Source organism: Neoarius graeffei, chromosome 11 (assembly GCF_027579695.1).
Source record: "Neoarius graeffei isolate fNeoGra1 chromosome 11, fNeoGra1.pri, whole genome shotgun sequence".
Lineage (NCBI taxonomy): Eukaryota > Metazoa > Chordata > Actinopteri > Siluriformes > Ariidae > Neoarius > Neoarius graeffei.
The window spans coordinates 80,989,348-81,008,039 of NC_083579.1; the positions used below are offsets into that span (position 1 = coordinate 80,989,348).

General features: G+C 45.5%; 1 protein-coding gene across 2 annotated transcripts in view; it reads right to left on the reverse strand.

Annotated features, from left to right (window-relative positions):
* Positions 1-9,906: 9,906 nt before the first annotated feature.
* Positions 9,907-18,692, reverse strand: part of si:dkey-177p2.18 (phospholipase B1, membrane-associated) — a 49,387-nt gene continuing 40,601 nt past the window's right edge. For both annotated transcript variants that reach the window (XM_060933192.1, XM_060933191.1), the window contains exons 11-16: positions 18,424-18,515; positions 18,011-18,092; positions 15,315-15,419; positions 15,050-15,145; positions 11,416-11,487; positions 9,907-11,326 (exon numbers count right to left, since the gene is read on the reverse strand). In XM_060933192.1, coding sequence (XP_060789175.1) covers positions 11,210-11,326; positions 11,416-11,487; positions 15,050-15,145; positions 15,315-15,419; positions 18,011-18,092; positions 18,424-18,515 — 564 coding nt within the window. In that variant the 3' untranslated portion in view covers positions 9,907-11,209. The remainder of the gene's footprint in view (positions 11,327-11,415; positions 11,488-15,049; positions 15,146-15,314; positions 15,420-18,010; positions 18,093-18,423; positions 18,516-18,692) is intronic.

Here is an 18,692-nt window from a genome sequence, read left to right on the forward strand (position 1 = left end):
GCTGGAACAGTTGTTGCTGCTGGTTGAACTGCTGTCATTGTTGGTGGTCAAGCTGGAGCAGAGATACAATGTCGCCGGACATCCGGTTTATGTCTCCCTCTGTGCGTTCCAGTCGCTGCAGGGCGGTCATTTCGGGTTCAATCCCCATACTGGTCGGGAAGGGCGCTGGGTCCATGATGGTCAGATCGTTCTGTCAGGACAAACAGACGAGGACCCAAGAGCACAAATTAAATGTTGAATTTATTGATAGCAGGGGAAAGGGAGTTGGGAGGATGCGTGTGAAGTTCAGTGGCAGGAGGACTGAGATGGCTGGTGGGAGTGTGGTGGTGACATCTGAGGTCTCCCATCCAAGTACTAACCAGACCCAACCCTGCTTAGCTTCTGAGATCAGACGGGATCAGGCATAGTCAGAGTAGTAAGCTGACAGCACTTGGTATTCAGGCGGTCTCCCAGCGAGCAGGCTCTCAGCAGACAGACAGGACTGCATGACAGACAGGAGTTTGGGAACAGGCTGAAACACAGAGTCACAGGTCAGGTAGCGAGAAAGGGGACAGAAATGCAGGGTCAGGTTACCAGGGCTGAAGAGTAGACGGAGTCGATGCCTTGAAAGATGATCTGACACTGAAGCTTGGGAGGACTGCAGTTTAAATATACACAGGGAAGGGAGCAGGTGATAGGAACCAGCCAATGACAGCCACTGAAAGTCAAATGAGGGTTAATGATGGTAATTGACAGCAGGTGAGCCTGATGGGGAAGGAGCATGCGGGCGTGGCAGGTAATACAGAGTGGAGAGGAGTGGAATGTTACCTGAAGAGAGGAAACCACAGGCAGGACCATGACAGTTCACTCTCCCAAAAGCTGAAAATTTCAGGCAGCTGCCCATGTGAATCTTTGATGACTCATGTTTTTTTATTTTCTCCGACAAATGATGCATGTCCGAAACTCCAGTGACCGTCCAAGCAGTGTTGTCCGTGGAGCCACCTCCAGCGTGGAAAAGTAAGCAGGGGGAGCAGAAAACCGCTGAGGCGTCCTTGCAGCCAGCTCGCGAAGATTTGCGCTGGGACCATGTTGAAGTAAAACCTTGAGTATATGATTCCCCCCATAGACATATAAACATAGACGCCGCATTGAGCTGGTGGCCCCGTTGCTGGGATACGTCAGAGTGTCCGCCATATTTGATGTGGCAAATCTTCCCTGTAAACCAATGCAAGTAAATGGACTGAACTTCATAAAGCCCCTTTCTACAATAATATTTAACTCGATGCCTTTTATTCACCCATTAAGACACACACGTATATATTTGGGAAACAAACAGGCATCAAAACAACACATATAACTTTTAATGTGATGGTTATAAATAGTGTGCGAAATACCCTGTACACTGCAAACTAGCGACAGATACGCGATAGATAGCTCAAGTAAGCTAATCAGTCAGCATACCGTAGCAAGCTACCAAAACCTGAGGCCACAATAACCAACCTACAAGACTGAATATGATAAATGATGGAAATAGTGGAAAAAATGGAAATAGTGAATGAAAATAAAAATTTACTGTTTTATTTATTGAGTCACCACACAGACCTGCTCTCGCTGAATAAAGTGAGCTGAATGAGCGCCAAACTGAGTTCGGCCAGGTTCTAACGTCATACCAAAACAAACTACATCACTGATTCCTTCACATTCAGAAAGGTTAAAAACATTCATCATACGTTCAAAAACGTTCATCATAGTGTGGCACTGTATTCTCTAATTCTCACTGCTTATAACTCTACACCTCCCCGGTGGAGATGAGCTGGGAAACTGAAGACTGAAGGAACAGCTCCCTCTCTGATCCTGACTGTCTGACCTGTTCTGTCAAAATCCTTCATATTAGCCACAAAGTCAGAAAAATCTGTTCGTAAAATTACGTTATAATGACCAAATACAATGAAAAGTATTTTTCCAGTCTCACCTGTGAAAGGTAATCCCATGTGATCTCGTTTGGACGGTAAACCTGTTGGTACAGTTAAACGCAGCACATGAATGAGGCATCTTTATTCTCAGCTACTGTCTAGACGCTATACCAGAGACGGTTGAAGAATCTCCACTTTGCCACATCCAATATGGTGGTGAGGATGATGTATGATTCTACGCAGAATGCGGTGTCTATGTTTATATGTCTATGATTTCCCCCCCGTCGAAATTTGTTTTATGTTTAGATTTGGTCAAGGGGGCTCCAGCTTGTTTTGTTGCCAATTTAGCTCGATTTGATTGCTGACTAAATGGAACTTCTTTTAAGGACCACACTGAATTGCTTTCCTCATCCATCTCACCTCAGAAACTGAGCGGATCGAACGCAACTTTGCCGCACTTCGCAGTGACGTAAGCACGTTAGGGCAAGCCCCCCCGGAACCCATAGAGATTGCATTGAAGTGTCAGTCAGGAGAAAAAAAAAAATTAACATGGGACTCTATCAGTGAACTCTTGGGCGATTTTCAGCGTGACTGAAATCGCCCCAAAAGGGGCGGTACTCTAGAAGCAAGACCACCCTGATTGGACAATGATACCCAGAGACAGATTAAAACGGCCTCGAGCAGCGCTGGTGAAAGTTTGTTTTAAAAAAAAGAAAAAAAACTTTTTTTTTTCGTTTTGGCAGTGCGTCGCCCAATCGCCCTTATGCACCAGCCGCCCTTGGGTCTGAGTGAATGACCTTGACGTCCGTAACGTCACAGCAGGAAGTCTATCGGTCTCATCGCCATTTCCGCTATACTAAAACACAGAGCTGACGGCAACTCCGATCCTCCATTTTGAGCTAATTTATCGCCATGCCACGTAGATGTGTTGCTGGAGGGTACAGCAACATGACAGAAGGTGGATTTGCGTTGCATTCATGGCCCAAGAATGTTCAAACTGCAAAGATCTGGGCGCGTTTTGTGAGAAGTTCACGGGCAAATTGAGCGCCTATGAAGTGGTCTCTCCTCTGCTCTGCACTGCACATTTTACTGAAGACTTGTACGACCTCTGATCTGTTGAGGAGTGTTGGCTATAAGCCCGTATTGAAAGAGGGTGCAGTACCAACAATTAAAGGAAGAAAGTAAGTTCAGTTGCACCAGTTCTCCCGGAGTGTGAGCCGAGGGTTGTTGCTAAAACCCAGGATGGAACGGGACGTGACATATTATCGCTCAGGCAGTGACCTCCCTGCAGTCATTGCTAAAACCAATGACGTCCCGTCCCGGGTTTTAGTAATTGCCTGAGCTGAGCAGTAATGGCTGAGTACTCAGTATGAAGAAAAGTGAACGAGTGGAGCAGCAGTCTGATTTCTAAACTGGATATCGCTGCCATCTCGCCCTTACGTGGAAGAAGCGAATGAATGGAGAACTGAACGAACAACTGAAAGTCAGATTGTTTCAAAACAATCGGCCACAAGATCGGCCTTCAAGAAGCGAGAACACAGACGGGTAAGCTCCAACTCTCATTTGGATATAAAACAACTCGTTGTTTACCTGTATTTAGATTAATCCATGTAACTTGTATTGTGTGTTTAAGTTAGCGGTATAAGATTATTTAATTTGCTTCAGAATGTGATTGTCTCAGTTCATCTGATTATTTAATGAGCCTTTTACGTTTTATCAGTGAAAATGCATGCATGTACATGTACGTTGCATAAGTTATAACACCCATCCTGTTTTAATGAGAGTCAACCCACAATCAGTGAAGTCAAATCAGTCTTAGTTGAGCGAGTCGGTAACGCTATTTCTTACTTTTACCATAAATTTTTATTTATATGACTTTGGTCTATACCTGTAAAAGGCCTCGGCCTTAAAACCGGTTCCCGCTGTGACATCACACACTCAGGGCTGGCTCAGCGGGGCAGCTCCAATCACAACTTAGCGGTCGATTTTAACTCTCAAAAATATATATTTTTATTCCCATTTATGCAGCATACAAGAGTCAAGGATGGAGATACTATCCATTCAGAAATTTATTTAAAAATAAAGGTTCTGCGTATCTGCTTTAACGTTAAACCACCATGATGACACAGCACGCGTTCATTTTGTGAATTCACATTTCTGTCTTGGTAATGGCGTTAGGTTTTGTAAGCGTTGTGGCAATAATACAACAATGCGTTGACAGAAAATGTACTTTTAATACTTAAGTATTTTTAAAAGCAAATACTTCAGTACTTTAACTTAAGTAAAAATTTGACTGTACAGATTTCACTTGTATTGGAGTAACATTTAACCCGTGGGATCTGCACTTTGACTTAAGTAATGAAGTTGGGTTCTTTGTCCACCTCTGGAATATGGACACAAATTCTGGACTCAAAATCACCAATTCTGAATATTCATAGACTAAGTGCTATACTTAAATATCATACATAACTGGATTTTTGTAGCGTAATATCTTTTGAAACGTGCATTTAAAAATCACTGTGACTTAATAAAGTATTTGGTGGAAATATTACAATGGACCCAATGGTGGCTCTACTAGGTCTATTACCAAGAGGCATCGAAGGAAGAGCCAAAAAGTATCTTTTACAGATACTGCTAGCAACAGCAATTAAATGCATTACAGTAAGGTGGTTGAAACCTGACCCTCCAACATACAATATGTGGACGGAAAAAAATAAAGGAAATATATCAAATGGAACAAATAACATATTCCCTGAGACTTCAAAAAGATATATTCACTAGAAGGTGGAGCCCTGCCATGGGTATACTGTTATAGTGTGGAACCCATACAATATGAATCCGATCTGTATTATTAATCTGATTTTTAAAAAATTCTATTTCTTTTATCTTTTTGTGGCAGCGGGGGCGTGGTCAAGCGCCGGTCTGTGACAGGAGGGCGGAGTCAGGGAAGGTGAGTGGCAAAATCACTACACCTGAGAGCAATTAACCTGTGTTTGTGTCTTCCCAGTGACCGTGCCCTACTTAAGGAGGGAGAGCGAGAGCAGAGGGGCTGATCCCTGAACCAGACGCCGGTTGTGTGTGTGTCTATTTGAGTGTATGAATGATTGTTAGACTGAAAAGTCTAGCAATAAAATACACTGTCAAACCTGATCTCTGTCCTGCCGTCCTCTGTGCTCCACCCACGAACGCTGAACTGTTACAGTGGTGCCGAAACCTGGGACCTGGAGCACAGCAGCCTCTCAGCCCCATGGAGTCCTCCCTGTTCGCTGAACTGATCCACGCCCTCGCCACGGCCCAGCAAAGCCAGCACCAGGTGCTACTCACCCTCCGAAAGGAGCAAGAAGAGCGGTTCGAGGCCCTGGTGTTGGCCCAACAAGAAGATCGCCAGGCGTTCCGGCACCTCCTCGCGTCGGCGGGGCCCACCAGCGCTCCTACCGCGGGCCCGTCTCCCCTCACCGTCACCAAGATGGGCCCGCAGGACGACCCCGAGGCATTCATCACGCTCTTTGAGCAGGTCGCCGAAGCCTCGGGGTGGCCGATGGAGCAGCGCGCGGCGCGCCTCCTCCCCCTGCTCACGGGAGAAGCACAGCTGGCCGCGCTACAGCTCCCCGCCGACCGCCGGCTGGCCTACGCGGACCTCCGCCGGGCTGTCCTTCAGCGCGTAGGGCGCACCCCAGAACAGCAGCGCCAGCGCTTCCGCGCGCTGCGCTTGGAGGAAGTCGGCTGGCCGTTCGCGTTTGGCCAGCAGCTCCAGGACGCCTGCTGGCGGCGGCTGAGGGCCAACAACCGCGACGCCGAAGGAATCCTCAACCAGGTGGCGCTGGAACAGTTTGTCGCTCGCTTGCCAGCAGGAACTGCGGAGTGGGTCCGGTGCCACCGCCCGGCGTCGCTGGATCGAGCAGTCGAGCTGGCGGAGGACCATGTGGCGGCTGTCCCGGTGGCAGGACAGCAGATGGCATCTTCTCTTCTCTCCTCTTCTCTCTCTCTCTCTCCCCCTCCTCCTGTGTCCCGTCCTCGCCCCATTCCCCCTCCGCGGAGGCGGGGGCCAGCACCCCCCCAGCTGGCCCGCCACACCCGCGGTGCCTTCCCGTTTCTCCCTTCTGTGTCTGTCTCTCCCCCACCTCAGGTGAGTGAGCCCCAGATCACCGGTGCAGAGGGAAAGCCCGGGCTGGTTTGCTGGCGCTGCGGGGAGCCGGGCCACCTTCAACAGCAGTGCACAGCAATGGAAGTGGGCACGGTGGTTCGGATCCCCGATGCGCCAGAGGCCGCCCTCGATCGGGCCGGAGCGTATCGCATACCGGTGAGTATCCAAGGGGCTACATATCAGGCGTTGGTGGATTCTGGTTGTAATCAGACCTCAATTCGCCAAAGCCTGGTTCAAAACGAGGCATTGGGGGGAGCACAAGGGGTGAAGGTGTTATGTGTGCACGGGGATGTTCACAGCTACCCTTTGGTGTCGGTCCACATTATTTTCAGAGGGGAAAAATTTATAGTGAAGGCGGCGGTTAATCCTCGCCTTACCCACTCTCTAATTTTGGGGACTGATTAGCTGGGATTTCGGGGTTTAATGACACACCTAGTCGAGAGTGGGTCCTGCCATTTGACAGGGGGAGGTCCCGGTGTCGCTTTGGCGGGAGCAGCTGTCACAGAGCCGTCTACGTCATCTCCGCGTCAGAGTGAGGAGCCGCCGGCTCCTCCTCTCTCTATTGGGGAATCCCTCGCGGATTTCCCATTAGAGCAGTCGCGAGACGAGACTCTGCGGCATGCGTTTGACCAAGTGAGAGTAATCGATGGTCAAACGCTCCAGCCGAACGCCACCCCGTCCTTCCCCTACTTCAGGATAGATTATACCAAGTGACGCAGGACACTCAAACTAAAGAGCGCATCACGCAGCTTTTAATTCCGAAGAGCCGCCGGGAATTGGTATTCCAGGCGGCTCACTTTAATCCCATGGCTGGACACTTGGGGCAGGATAAAACACTAGCCCGAATAATGGCCCGATTCTATTGGCCGGGGATTCGGGGCGATGTCCGTAGGTGGTGTACGGCATGCCGCGAATGCCAGTTAGTAACCCAGTGGCCATTCCAAAAGCACCTTTGCGCCCTCTACCGTTAATCGAGATCCCATTTGAGAGAATTGGGATGGATCTCATCGGGCCATTAAATCGGTCAGCACGAGGGTACCACTTTATATTAGTTTTGGTGGACTATGCAACACGATACCCGGAAGCAGTGCCTCTGCGCAATATCTCAGCACGCAGTATTGCAGAGGCACTCTTCCGCGTCATCTCCCAAGTTGGAATCCCGAAAGAGATTCTGACTGATCAAGGCACTACGTTTATGTCACGAACACTGCGCGAACTGTATGGGTTATTGGGGATTAAGCCGATGCGCACCAGCGTGCATCACCCACAAACGTACGGTTTAGTGGAACGATTCAACCGCACCCTCAAAAATATTATTAAGAAATTCGTAAGTGAGGACGCACGTAACTGGGATAAGTGGCTTGAACCCTTGCTGTTCTCAGTGCGAGAGGTCCCCCAAGCCTCCACGGGGTTCTCCCCGTTCGAATTATTATATGGGCGTAAGCCGTGCGGCGTCCTGGACGTGCTGCGGGAAAATTGGGAGGAGGGACCTTCACAAAGTAAGAACGAAATTCAGTATGTTATGGACCTGCGTGCAAAACTCCACACGCTCACCCACCTAACTCAGGAGAATTTGCGGCAGGCCCAGGAACGGCAAGCCCGCCTGTACAACAAGGGCACGCACCTTAGAGAGTTCACACCGGGAGATAAGGTACTCGTACTGTTGCCCACGTCGAGCTCCAAATTGATCGCCAAGTGGCAAGGACCCTTTGAGGTCACACGGCGAGTCGGGGATGTCGACTATGAGGTGAGGCGAACGGACAGGGGTGGGGCGCTACAGATTTACCACCTCAATCTGCTTAAACTCTGGAACGAGGAGGTCCCCGTGGCGTTGGTGTCGGTGGTTCCGGAGAAGGCGGAGCTGGGGCCAGAGGTTCAAAAGGGGACATTGGCATCACGTACCTATCCAGTCCCCTGTGGAGACCACCTCTCCCCGACCCAACTCATGTAGGTCGCCCAGTTGCAGGCCGAGTTTTCGGATGTGTTCTCGCCCCTGCCAGGTTGCACTAACCTCATAGAGCACCACATCGAGACGCCCCCGGGGGTGGTAGTGCGTAGCCGCCCTTACAGGCTACCCGAACACAAAAAAAAGGTGGTTCGGGAAGAACTTCAGACCATGCTTGAAATGGGCATCGTCGAGGAGTCCCACAGTGACTGGAGCAGCCCGGTGGTCTTGGTACCCAAGGCTGACGGGTCGGTCCGGTTTTGTGTGGACTATAGGAAAGTCAACGCGGTGTCTAAATTTGACGCGTACCCAATGCCTCGTATTGACGAGCTGCTCGATCGACTAGGCACGGCTCGCTTTTATTCAACACTGGATTTGACGAAGGGATATTGGCAGATCCCCTTGACTCCACTATCCCGAGAAAAAATGGCCTTTTCCACACCATTTGGTTTACACCAATTCGTCACACTTCCGTTTGGGCTGTTTGGGACGCCCGCTACGTTTCAGCGGCTGATGGATCGGGTCCTCCGCCCCCACGCCACCTATGCGGCCGCCTATCTGGATGACATCATCATATATAGTAATGACTGGCCGAGGCACTTGGAACACCTAAGGGCCGTCCTTGGGTCGCTGAGGCGGGCGGGTCTCACAGCCAACCCAAAGAAGTGTGCGATTGGGCGGGTGGAAGTACGGTATCTGGGCTTCCACTTGTGCAATGGGCAGGTGCGTCCCCAAATTAATAAGACCGCAGCGATTGCGGCCTGCCCGAGGCCCAAGACCAAAAAGGGGGTGAGACAGTTCCTGGGGCTGGCTGGCTATTATCGTAGGTTTATACCTAATTATTCGGACATCACCAGCCCGCTGACTGATCTCACTAAAAAGGGGGCACCAGATCCGGTCCAGTGGACGGAGCAATGCCAGCGGGCTTTTTCAGAGGTAAAGGCTGCACTGTGTGGGGGGCCACTTCTACACTCCCCTGACTTTTCTCTCCCCTTTATGTTGCAGACCGATGCGTCGGACAGAGGGCTGGGGGCGGTTTTGTCCCAGGAGGTGGAGGGGGAGGACCGCCCCGTCCTGTATATAAGCAGGAAGCTGTCGGTGCGTGAGGGGCGCTACAGCACCATAGAGAAAGAGTGTCTGGCCATCAAGTGGGCGGTCCTCGCCCTCCGGTACTACCTGCTGGGGCGCCCTTTCACCCTCTGTTTGGACCACGCGCCCCTCCAGTGGCTCCACCGCATGAAAGATGCCAACGCGCGGATCACCCGTTGGTATCTGGCACTCCAACCCTTTAATTTCAAGGTGGTCCACAGGCCGGGGGCGCAGATGGTCGTGGCGGACTTCCTCTCCCGCCGGGGGGGGGGGGGGGGGGAGTCGGCTGCAGGCCGGACGGCCGCCCGGCCTGAGTCAGGCGGTGGGGGTATGTGGCAGCGGGGGCGTGGTCAAGCGCCGGTCTGTGACAGGAGGGCGGAGTCAGGGAAGGTGAGTGGCAAAATCACTACACCTGAGAGCAATTAACCTGTGTTTGTGTCTTCCCAGTGACCGCGCCCTACTTAAGGAGGGAGAGCGAGAGCAGAGGGGCTGATCCCTGAACCAGACGCCGGTTGTGTGTGTGTCTATTTGAGTGTATGAATGATTGTTAAACTGAAAAGTCTAGCAATAAAACGCACTGTCAAACCTGATCTCTGTCCTGCCGTCCTCTGTGCTCCACCCATGAACGCTGAACCGTTACACTTTTGTTTTATTCTATTTTGTTTTATATTTTTCTTTGTCATTATAGTCTCCGTCTCCCTTGTTGTATCATAGTTGTTACCATGTGTATTGAAAAACAGCAGTTATGATAAATATGATTCTGTATATATGATTTTGAATGAAACTGAAATAAAAACTAAGTTAAAAAAATCACTGTGCATTCATTTATTACAATAATGTCATTACAGGTTCAAAACAATATACACACAATACACACCATTAATGCATACATGTCACGACTGATGCATTTTGTGAAAGTTAAACTTATTCAACATTTACAATTATGGATGTCTGTTCATTTCTCTGTTCATCAGTCACTGATCAGTTTACAGACGAATCTTTTACTCAGAGATTGTAACTAATTAAAAGAGCAATTTCACAATCTAAGAATGAGAAATGCATGAACATTATCTTTTGAAATGCAATTAAAGTCAGTGATAAGGCCGTAGTATGATAAACTCACAAAACAAAGTACAGGGATATGATAAATACAGGGTGTGGCTCAATATTATTGTTTCTTACCCCATCAGTGGAACATTTTCTCTTGAAGGAATCCCCATTTCCTTTTAAAGCTTTTCTTTGTTAATTTGTTATTTAAAGGTTTTACATTGTTCAATGGCAGTGCTATAAAGAGCCTTTCATTTGTACAGGACTCTCAGAGGCAAGACGGTTCCAATCAACCTGGATCTTGACTTCATAAGCAAGACTTAATTCGTAGGAATTGCAGTCTGATGTAATTTCCTTTTATGAAAGGCAAACTGTGTTTTAAATGGGATACTCTGTATGCTTTATGTTTGTAAGTAATGTGCTCACATGGGCAAAATCTACCAGATTTGTGCAGACATCAGAAAAATCTAGGGTTAACTTTATTAAATGGGGAAGCCATAGCCTAAAGGTTAGAGCAGCTTTGGGACCAAAAGGTTGCTGGTTCAATTCTCTGGACCAGCAGGAATGGCTGAAGTGCCCTTGAGCAAGGAACCTAACCCCCACCTGCTCCCCAGGCTGCTCTGGGTGTGTTGTACGTCACTCTGGATCACTCTGCATCTGCTAACTGTAATGTAAATTATCTCTACAACATGAAAGTTGGAACTGGGCGTTTTTAAATTGGTGGCTATTTTTGCAGAAGCTGGTTTTTATGTACAGTATATAGTCAGGTATTCCATCTCTACATGACAGATGACATGTAAGTAACTTAGCTGGATAGTGATGATGGTATTTATGATAGTAGTTAATTCACTTAGTATAGTGTAGTCTGAAAGAAAGATCTGTTCCAGTCACAGAGAGTCCTTTTTAATACTAGATCCTGAAGGTTTCCGTGATGAAATCATAGTGATGCAAAATGCTAAATTCCTCCCCTCATACCTCAAAAGGTCACTTGTGTGATGTAAGACAGATACAGTATTTATTCCATATTTATGATCTCCAGATCATACAAACTCATTAAGAATAGCTGACAGGACAGAAGTATAAAGAATACACTTAATGTATGTTGCTGTAGATGGTAACAAGGCCTGTAAGGGTTAAAAGAGTCCAGATGACTTGCAGATGGTTTGCAGAGGACAGAGCTTTGGGTTTGGTATATATGTAAGGATGCTCCTGTGAAGGAAATGCAGATAAATGTGAACATATTAACACAACAGAGGTTTTGTGGTGAAGATTCAGAAGCACTGTTGCTCTTACCCTACCTCTGATGGACAGATGAGTTTTACAGGCTCTGAGAAGGTCTGGATTAACTCTTTCTTATCTGCAGGTTGAAACTATGAGAGATAAAGACTGAAGGTCAGTTCTGGCCAGGATGTACATGGATTATGTAAGAAATAAACTTGTAGGAAATAAACACAGGGCTGCACTATTTTAGGAAAATAATCAATGACGGAGTGGTGCAATAGACAAGACAGTGTTTTATTGTTACCACCAGTCTGAAGGGGATTTGTTTTATACAACAACACATTGTAAATAAGTGCTCTTCTTATTCCAGAGCAATTTACTAATGATTCAAGTCAAGTTTATTTGTATCGTGTTTTTAACAACACTTTACAGAAAATTAAAGACTTTAAACATGTGAGCTAATTACATCCCTAATACATTTCTTTATTCCTGATGATGAAGCCTGTGGGTGATGATGGTGAGGAAAAAAACTCCCTCAGATGACATGAAGAAACCTCGAGAGGAACCAGACTCTAAATGGAACTCATTCTCATTTGGGTGATAACAGATAGTGTGATTATAAATAACTCACTTCTACAGTGGTGCTTGAAAGTTTGTGAACCCTTTAGAATTTTCTATATTTCTGCATAAATATGACCTAAAACATCATCAGATTTTCACACAAGTCCTAAAAGTAGATAAAGAGAACCCAGTTAAACAAATGAGGCAAAAATATTATACTTGGTCATTTATTTATTGAGGAAAATGATCCAATATTACATATCTGTGAGTGGCAAAAGTATGTGAACCTTTGCTTTCAGTATCTGGTGTGACCCCCTTGTGCAGCAATAACTGCAACTAAACGTTTGCGGTAACTGTTGATCAGTCCTGCACACCGGCTTGGAGGAATTTTAGCCCGTTCCTCCGTACAGAACAGCTTCAACTCTGGGATGTTGGTGGGTTTCCTCACATGAACTGCTCGCTTCAGGTCCTTCCACAACATTTCCATTGGATTAAGGTCAGGACTTTAACTTGGCCATTCCAAAACATTAATTTCACTCTTCTTTAACCATTCTTTGGTAGAACGACTTGTGTGCTTAGGGTCGTTGTCTTGCTGCATGACCCACCTTCTCTTGAGATTCAGGCTACATCCACACGACAATGGCAACAAGATTTTTTTTTTTTAAATATCGCGTCCACATGGGCAACGGATCAGTAAAATATCAGGTTCATATGGCAACGCAACTCTTGCTGAAAACGATGCAATACACATGCCACACCACTACGTGCGCTGTAAGACGGTCCCATCGGAGACACCAGAACAATAGAAGTAGATGCATGCGCACCTGTCACTGTCACACGCACACACTTTCTCACTCCCTATCCTATGGAGTCCCTTTAAATCACGTGCTTGTTTTTTGAATGGAGACGCGGAAAGAGGAATGAACGGGGGTAGATGGAAGCCGGTACGCCAACATTCTGATATCCTCCAGAATTCTTTAATGGTCCGGAATAAACATCTGAAGAGGTGAGATCGCTCCTTTTTTTCCCTATTTTTGCTGGCGGGATTGACTCTGCCCTAAGGGCTATTCTCTCTCTCTCTCTCTCTCTCTCTCTCTCTCTCACTTTGCACCATTACACAATAAATATTCACAGTGAAAATATTTTGTAAGCGCGTTTCATGAACCAAGGTATAGGATTTGTTGACAACTCGCATCGAGTTCATTACACTTCTACCCGGCGTGAAGCACATGTGGTTGTGACGTCATCGTAAACAAATCCGTTCTACTCATCCAGACGATTTCGCAACGGCTCCGTTGCCAGATTTTTTCACTCTGGAACCCGTTCTCAAAAGATTTCGTTTTGGGGCACCCAAAACGCCAGTGCCGTGTGGACGCCAGGCCGAAACGATAAACAATTTTATCAGATTCACCTGAATCCGTTGCCGTGTGGACAGGGCCTCAGTTCATGGACAGATGTCCTGACATTTTCCTTTAGAATTCACTGGTATAATTCAGAATTCATTGTTCCATCAATGATGGCAAGCCGTCCTGGCCCAGATGCAGCAAAACGGGCCCAAACCATGATACTACCACCAACATGTTTCACAGATGGGATAAGGTTCTTATGCTGGAATGCAGTGTTTTCCTTTCTCCAAACATAATGCTTCTCATTTAAACCAAAAAGTTCTATTTTGGTCTCATCCGTCCACAAAACATTTCTCCAATAGCCTTCTGGCTTATCCACGTGATCTTTAGCAAACTGCAGACGAGCAGCAGTGTTGTTCTTGGAGAGCAGTGGCTTTCTCCTTGCAACCCTGCCATGCACACCATTGTTGTTCAGTGTTCTCCTGATGGTGGACTCATGAACATTAACATTAGTCAATGTGAGAGAGGCCTTCAGTTGCTTAGAAGTTACCCTGGGGTCCTTTGTGACCTCGCTGACTATTACATGCCTTGCTCTTGGAGTGATCTTTGTTGGTCGACCACTCCTGGGGAGGGTAACAATGGTCTTGAATTTCCTCCATTTGTACACAATCTGTCTGACTGTGGATTGGTGGAGTCCAAACTCTTTAGAGATGGTTTTGTAACCTTTTCCAGCCTGATGAGCATCAACAACGCTTTTTCTGAGGTCCTCAGAAATCTCCTTTGTTCATGCCATGATACACTTCCACAAACATGTGTTGTGAAGATCAGACTTTGATAGATCCCTGTTCTTTAAATAAAACAGGGTGCCCACTCACACCTGATTGTCATCCCATTGACTGAAAACACCTGACTAATTTCACCTTCAAATTAACTGCTAATCCTAGAGGTTCACATACTTTTGCCACTCTCAGATATGTAATATAGGAAAATTTTCCTCAATAAATAAATGACCAAGTATAATATTTTTGTCTCATTTGTTTAACTGGGTTCTCTTTATCTACTTTTAGGACTTGTGTGAAAATCTGATGATGTTTTAGGTCATATTTATGCAGAAATATAGAAAATTCTAAAGGGTTCACAAACTTTCAAGCACCACTGTATAACTGTGTTCTGTAGAGTCACAAAGTATAAATGTGTCACCAGGAAATTCATTATAGTTTAACATGAAGTCTGTTTTGTTGAAGTTATAAACTGAACATTTTTTCTGTTGTTCAACTGTTCCAACTGTTCTGTTGTTCAATTGTTCCTATTGGTTAATGAATGTCATGCTGTAATCTTGAAAAAAAGTTAGCTCTTGTTATCACTTACATTATAGCAAGTATAAAGAGTCATTCCTTCACCAGCTTCTCTTTTTCTTCTCTCGATGTTAATAAGACAAAAACTGCAGCTTGTCACGTTACAGAGAAACTTTTTCAAAGTGCTGAAACTGGAGACTCCTTCCACAAATAAACTAAATTAAATAAATATTTCTGAACAGAAAACATTACTCTATTGACAACTGGATGCTTTGTTATATAACGGCACATTTTTAAATGAGTTAATTATCAGGCTTCGATTATGAAGATCAGCCATCAAAGAAGTCTCTGCGAATGAGCTCTTACTACAGAAACAAACAGTGCATTAATATTAACATGTGACTTGAATTATAACGGATTATATTGTCCGAGCTGCTGCTATAAGGCCGTTACCTTCTGACCAACTTCATGCTGCAGTATAAAAGTAGTTAATAACAGATGAAATGTACCATGTTGTTCCAGAGACCCTTGGCGAGCTCCTCGTGACCCTTTATGGTGAAATGGAAACAGTCTGGAGCGAAGTAACTAAAATCGATTTTGCCATCCTGTAAGAAACCCCAGAGGAAATACATCAGGAGACTAATGTGCAAATTTAAAACCGGAAACAGCTAACGGCTGTTACACCATTAAATTATGATGACAGATTCTTTAATTGATTTGTTCCATCAATTTCTGACGACAGATTTTTATATTCAGGCTTAAAAATTTACTCACAGCCAGTCTGGGAGGCTGGGCGTAGGTTGCATACGGCTGCAGAACCACAGCAAAATCCTCTTTAAAGTAGCGATCATTGCTGTTCAGCAGCTCCTCCAGTCTCCTCTAGCAAACCACATCACACACACACACACACACACACACACACACACACACACACACACACACACACACACACACACCAGCTGCTAACTGAACTGTGGTGGGTTTCCCAAAAGCCTCTTAACGCTAAGAGCGTCTTAACTAGGAGAGAGAGCGTTCATTGTATTGCTCGCTCTACCATTTAACGATGATCTTTGTGCTGCGATGCTTTTGGGAAACTCAGGCCTGTGTGTTGCACAAATTGCTCCTCACTCAGAACAGAGGCTTTCAGGGTCCCGTGTCCATGAAGTGCTCTTACTGCTACTTTAAAAATACACTGACCCACCGGAATTCTCATGACATCTCACTCCAGAGTCTATCCTGTCCTTGCAATAAAACCCTCATGTGTTCAGCTGAAAAATACTGAAGTGTGACTTTTGTGTTGATTTTCCGCCAGAGCATGAGTGCCATGATGTCCAAAGAAAACATGGGCACACTTTCACTGCAAGAAATTATATCTTAGCAAGTAAAAATATCATGAACCTCGGCTAATTCAGCAAATATTTCTCTTTATTACATTATTATGCCTACATGTGTGCAAGCTTGAAATTGCTTGCAAATCTATTTTTTTTTGGCAGATCATTGGTGTTTATTTCTAGAAAGAACCCAAATGTTCTTCCAAGAGACCAAGACATTTCTGAGCCTGACATCAGCAAGCATGTCTATAAATAGGCTTAAAGCTGTATTGCCTTTCAGATTTTTCAAGTGTAGGTCATAAAAAGAATTTTCCCCGACACCCAATTATTTTTGTTTAGTGACCGAAAGCTACTGAATTTGGATCACAGACTTCCAATTTTGTTAGTTTTTTTTTTTTTTAAATAGAACAATTAACGAGTTGTGACGCCACGTGGCCCTAAATTCTCCGCTATTTTTTCCTGCTTCACCATGACCCAATTCAAGATACTACGTCATGCATCACGTGGTGGGCTTTCCCCATTCACGCAATGCGTTGTGGGATATTAATTTGAAATAGGAGAGAAAAATGGAGGGCGTGAATGTGCAAATGAAACGTGAAAGACCGACTACAGTAACGGAAAGCGAGAAGAAAAGACGTCATGTTATATACGAAGGAAAGGAAACGCAGGACCAAACTAATAAATATGGGTGCTCAGCGAGCACCTCGGTGTGATCAGCTGTTCGTTTAGTGACAGAATGACGGAACTGTCAGTGCACGCTCAAAGGGAAACCTGTAGATGGCAGTAATGCAACACTGTGGATGCCAGCTGCCGTAAAAACCAAAAGAAGAAGGTAAACCTGCGCATGCGCACACGGACTTCCTCTGTCTGCTTGACTGCGCCAAGCGAGCTATTTCATGCACATTATTTGCTTTAATCCCCTCAAATTAAATAACTTCCCAGCCACAGAATGGCCTGATATTTTGTGAGATATTACAGAAATAAACAGATATCACAATCACCACATTTCAGAGGGAAATAAATTTCACCGAGTTTATGAAATCGAAAGGCCGTCTAGCTTTAATGGTCTTATATTTGTTAAATAATACTTTCATAAGGAGAAATATCTGGTAACTTTTCCTTTATTCAAGATTTTTTCACATGCTATCATTTTTTTTAGTGTTGTTTGTGCTGTCTGTACGAGAGTACTTCAAAAAGTTCTCAGCCTCCCTCACCCAGAAAACGTCATAGGAGGAAGATTATTTTTGCGTTATTTTTCAACATCGTCTCCTTTAACTTCAATGCACTCGGTCCACTGATGTTCAAGCTTCACTGTACCTTCATGGAAGATCACATCTTGAGCCTCCAGTTCCTCCTCTACAGCACAGATGACTTCATCATTACTCTGAAAATGGCGACCACGTGAGCGGGATTTCAGTTTGGGAAACTGATAAAGTTCAGACAGTGCCAGGTCGGGTGAGTAAGGTGCATGGGGCAACAGTTCAAAGCCACATTTCTGCCCCCTGTGCTGTGTGGATGGGAGCATTGTCCTGGAACAACATCACACGAGCTCGAAGCGTTCCTTTCCTTCTTTCTTTGATCGTGTCTTTCATTTGAGTTTTTGTGGACAGTGATATAAGGCTTTATAATATACAGTTATGACCCAAAATGGGAGTTTGCTGGTGAGGCTGAGAACTTTTTGAAGTACCCTTGTATTAACTAGGGGGCGCTGCGTTAAATAATTCTGTGCCTCAAAATGCATTACTTCTCAAACGAGACCAAAAACCAACCAACCAAAAAAAAAAACCGAACAAAAAAACCCCCACATTTGTCCAGGGAAAAAATAAAGCCTTTAAATTCTGTTATGAAAAGTGTAAGAAATGTTATTTTGTAGAAAAAAATAGTCGTTGTGTTCACTGAATTGACAATCATTTTACTCGTGTACACAAAAAGGATTACATCATATAAGTCTCAGTTTGTAGATTTGTACATTTACATGTACAACAAATGCAGAATATACTCTCATGAAACAGCCAGTTTGTCCACTTGTCATGGTTTTGCTGTTTACAAGCTTCTTAATCATCTTTATTAGGACATAATTACTAGAGTATATTACAGTAACTCACACGTGAACAGGTCTGTGACTGAATAAATACATACCTGGAATTCAACATTGACTTCACTCAGCTCTGCCAGTTCAGTGGAATTCTCTTCAGGCAAGACCAAGCACGAACAGAAACTTCTACAGAGTGAGAAAGAGCACCAGACAGACAGACAGACAGACAGACAGACAGACAGACAGATTACAGACTGATTAGGGGAAATCTGTGGGGGGGGTAAAAGAGTTAGTGAAAGAAAACGCAAAAGAGGGAAAAGCAGAGAGAGAGAGAGAGAGAGAGAGTCATATCAAGGGAGAAAAAAGAAGTTTAAAGAGTTAGACAAAAAGAGGAGAGAAAAGATGGACACGAAGTGTGTGTGTGTGTGTCAGAGAGAGAGAGAGGGAGAGAAAGTCAGAGAGAGAGAGAGAGAGAGAGAGAGAGAGAGAGAGAGAGAGAGAGAGAGAATGAGAATACCTTTGGAGCTGGCAGCCAAGGCTGGGCTTCTGAACTTCCCTCAGAGGTTTCATCGTAAAAATCTGCACCATGTTCACAATCAGTCGAGGAACCTAACAACCAAAAATATGATAAACTCCATCCATCCATCCATCCATCCATCCATCCATCCATCCATCCATTATCTGTAGCTGCTTATCCTGTGCAGGGTCGCGGGCGAGCTGGATCCTATCCCAGCTGACTACGGGCGAAAGGCGGGGTACACCCTGGACAAGTCGCCAGGTCATCAC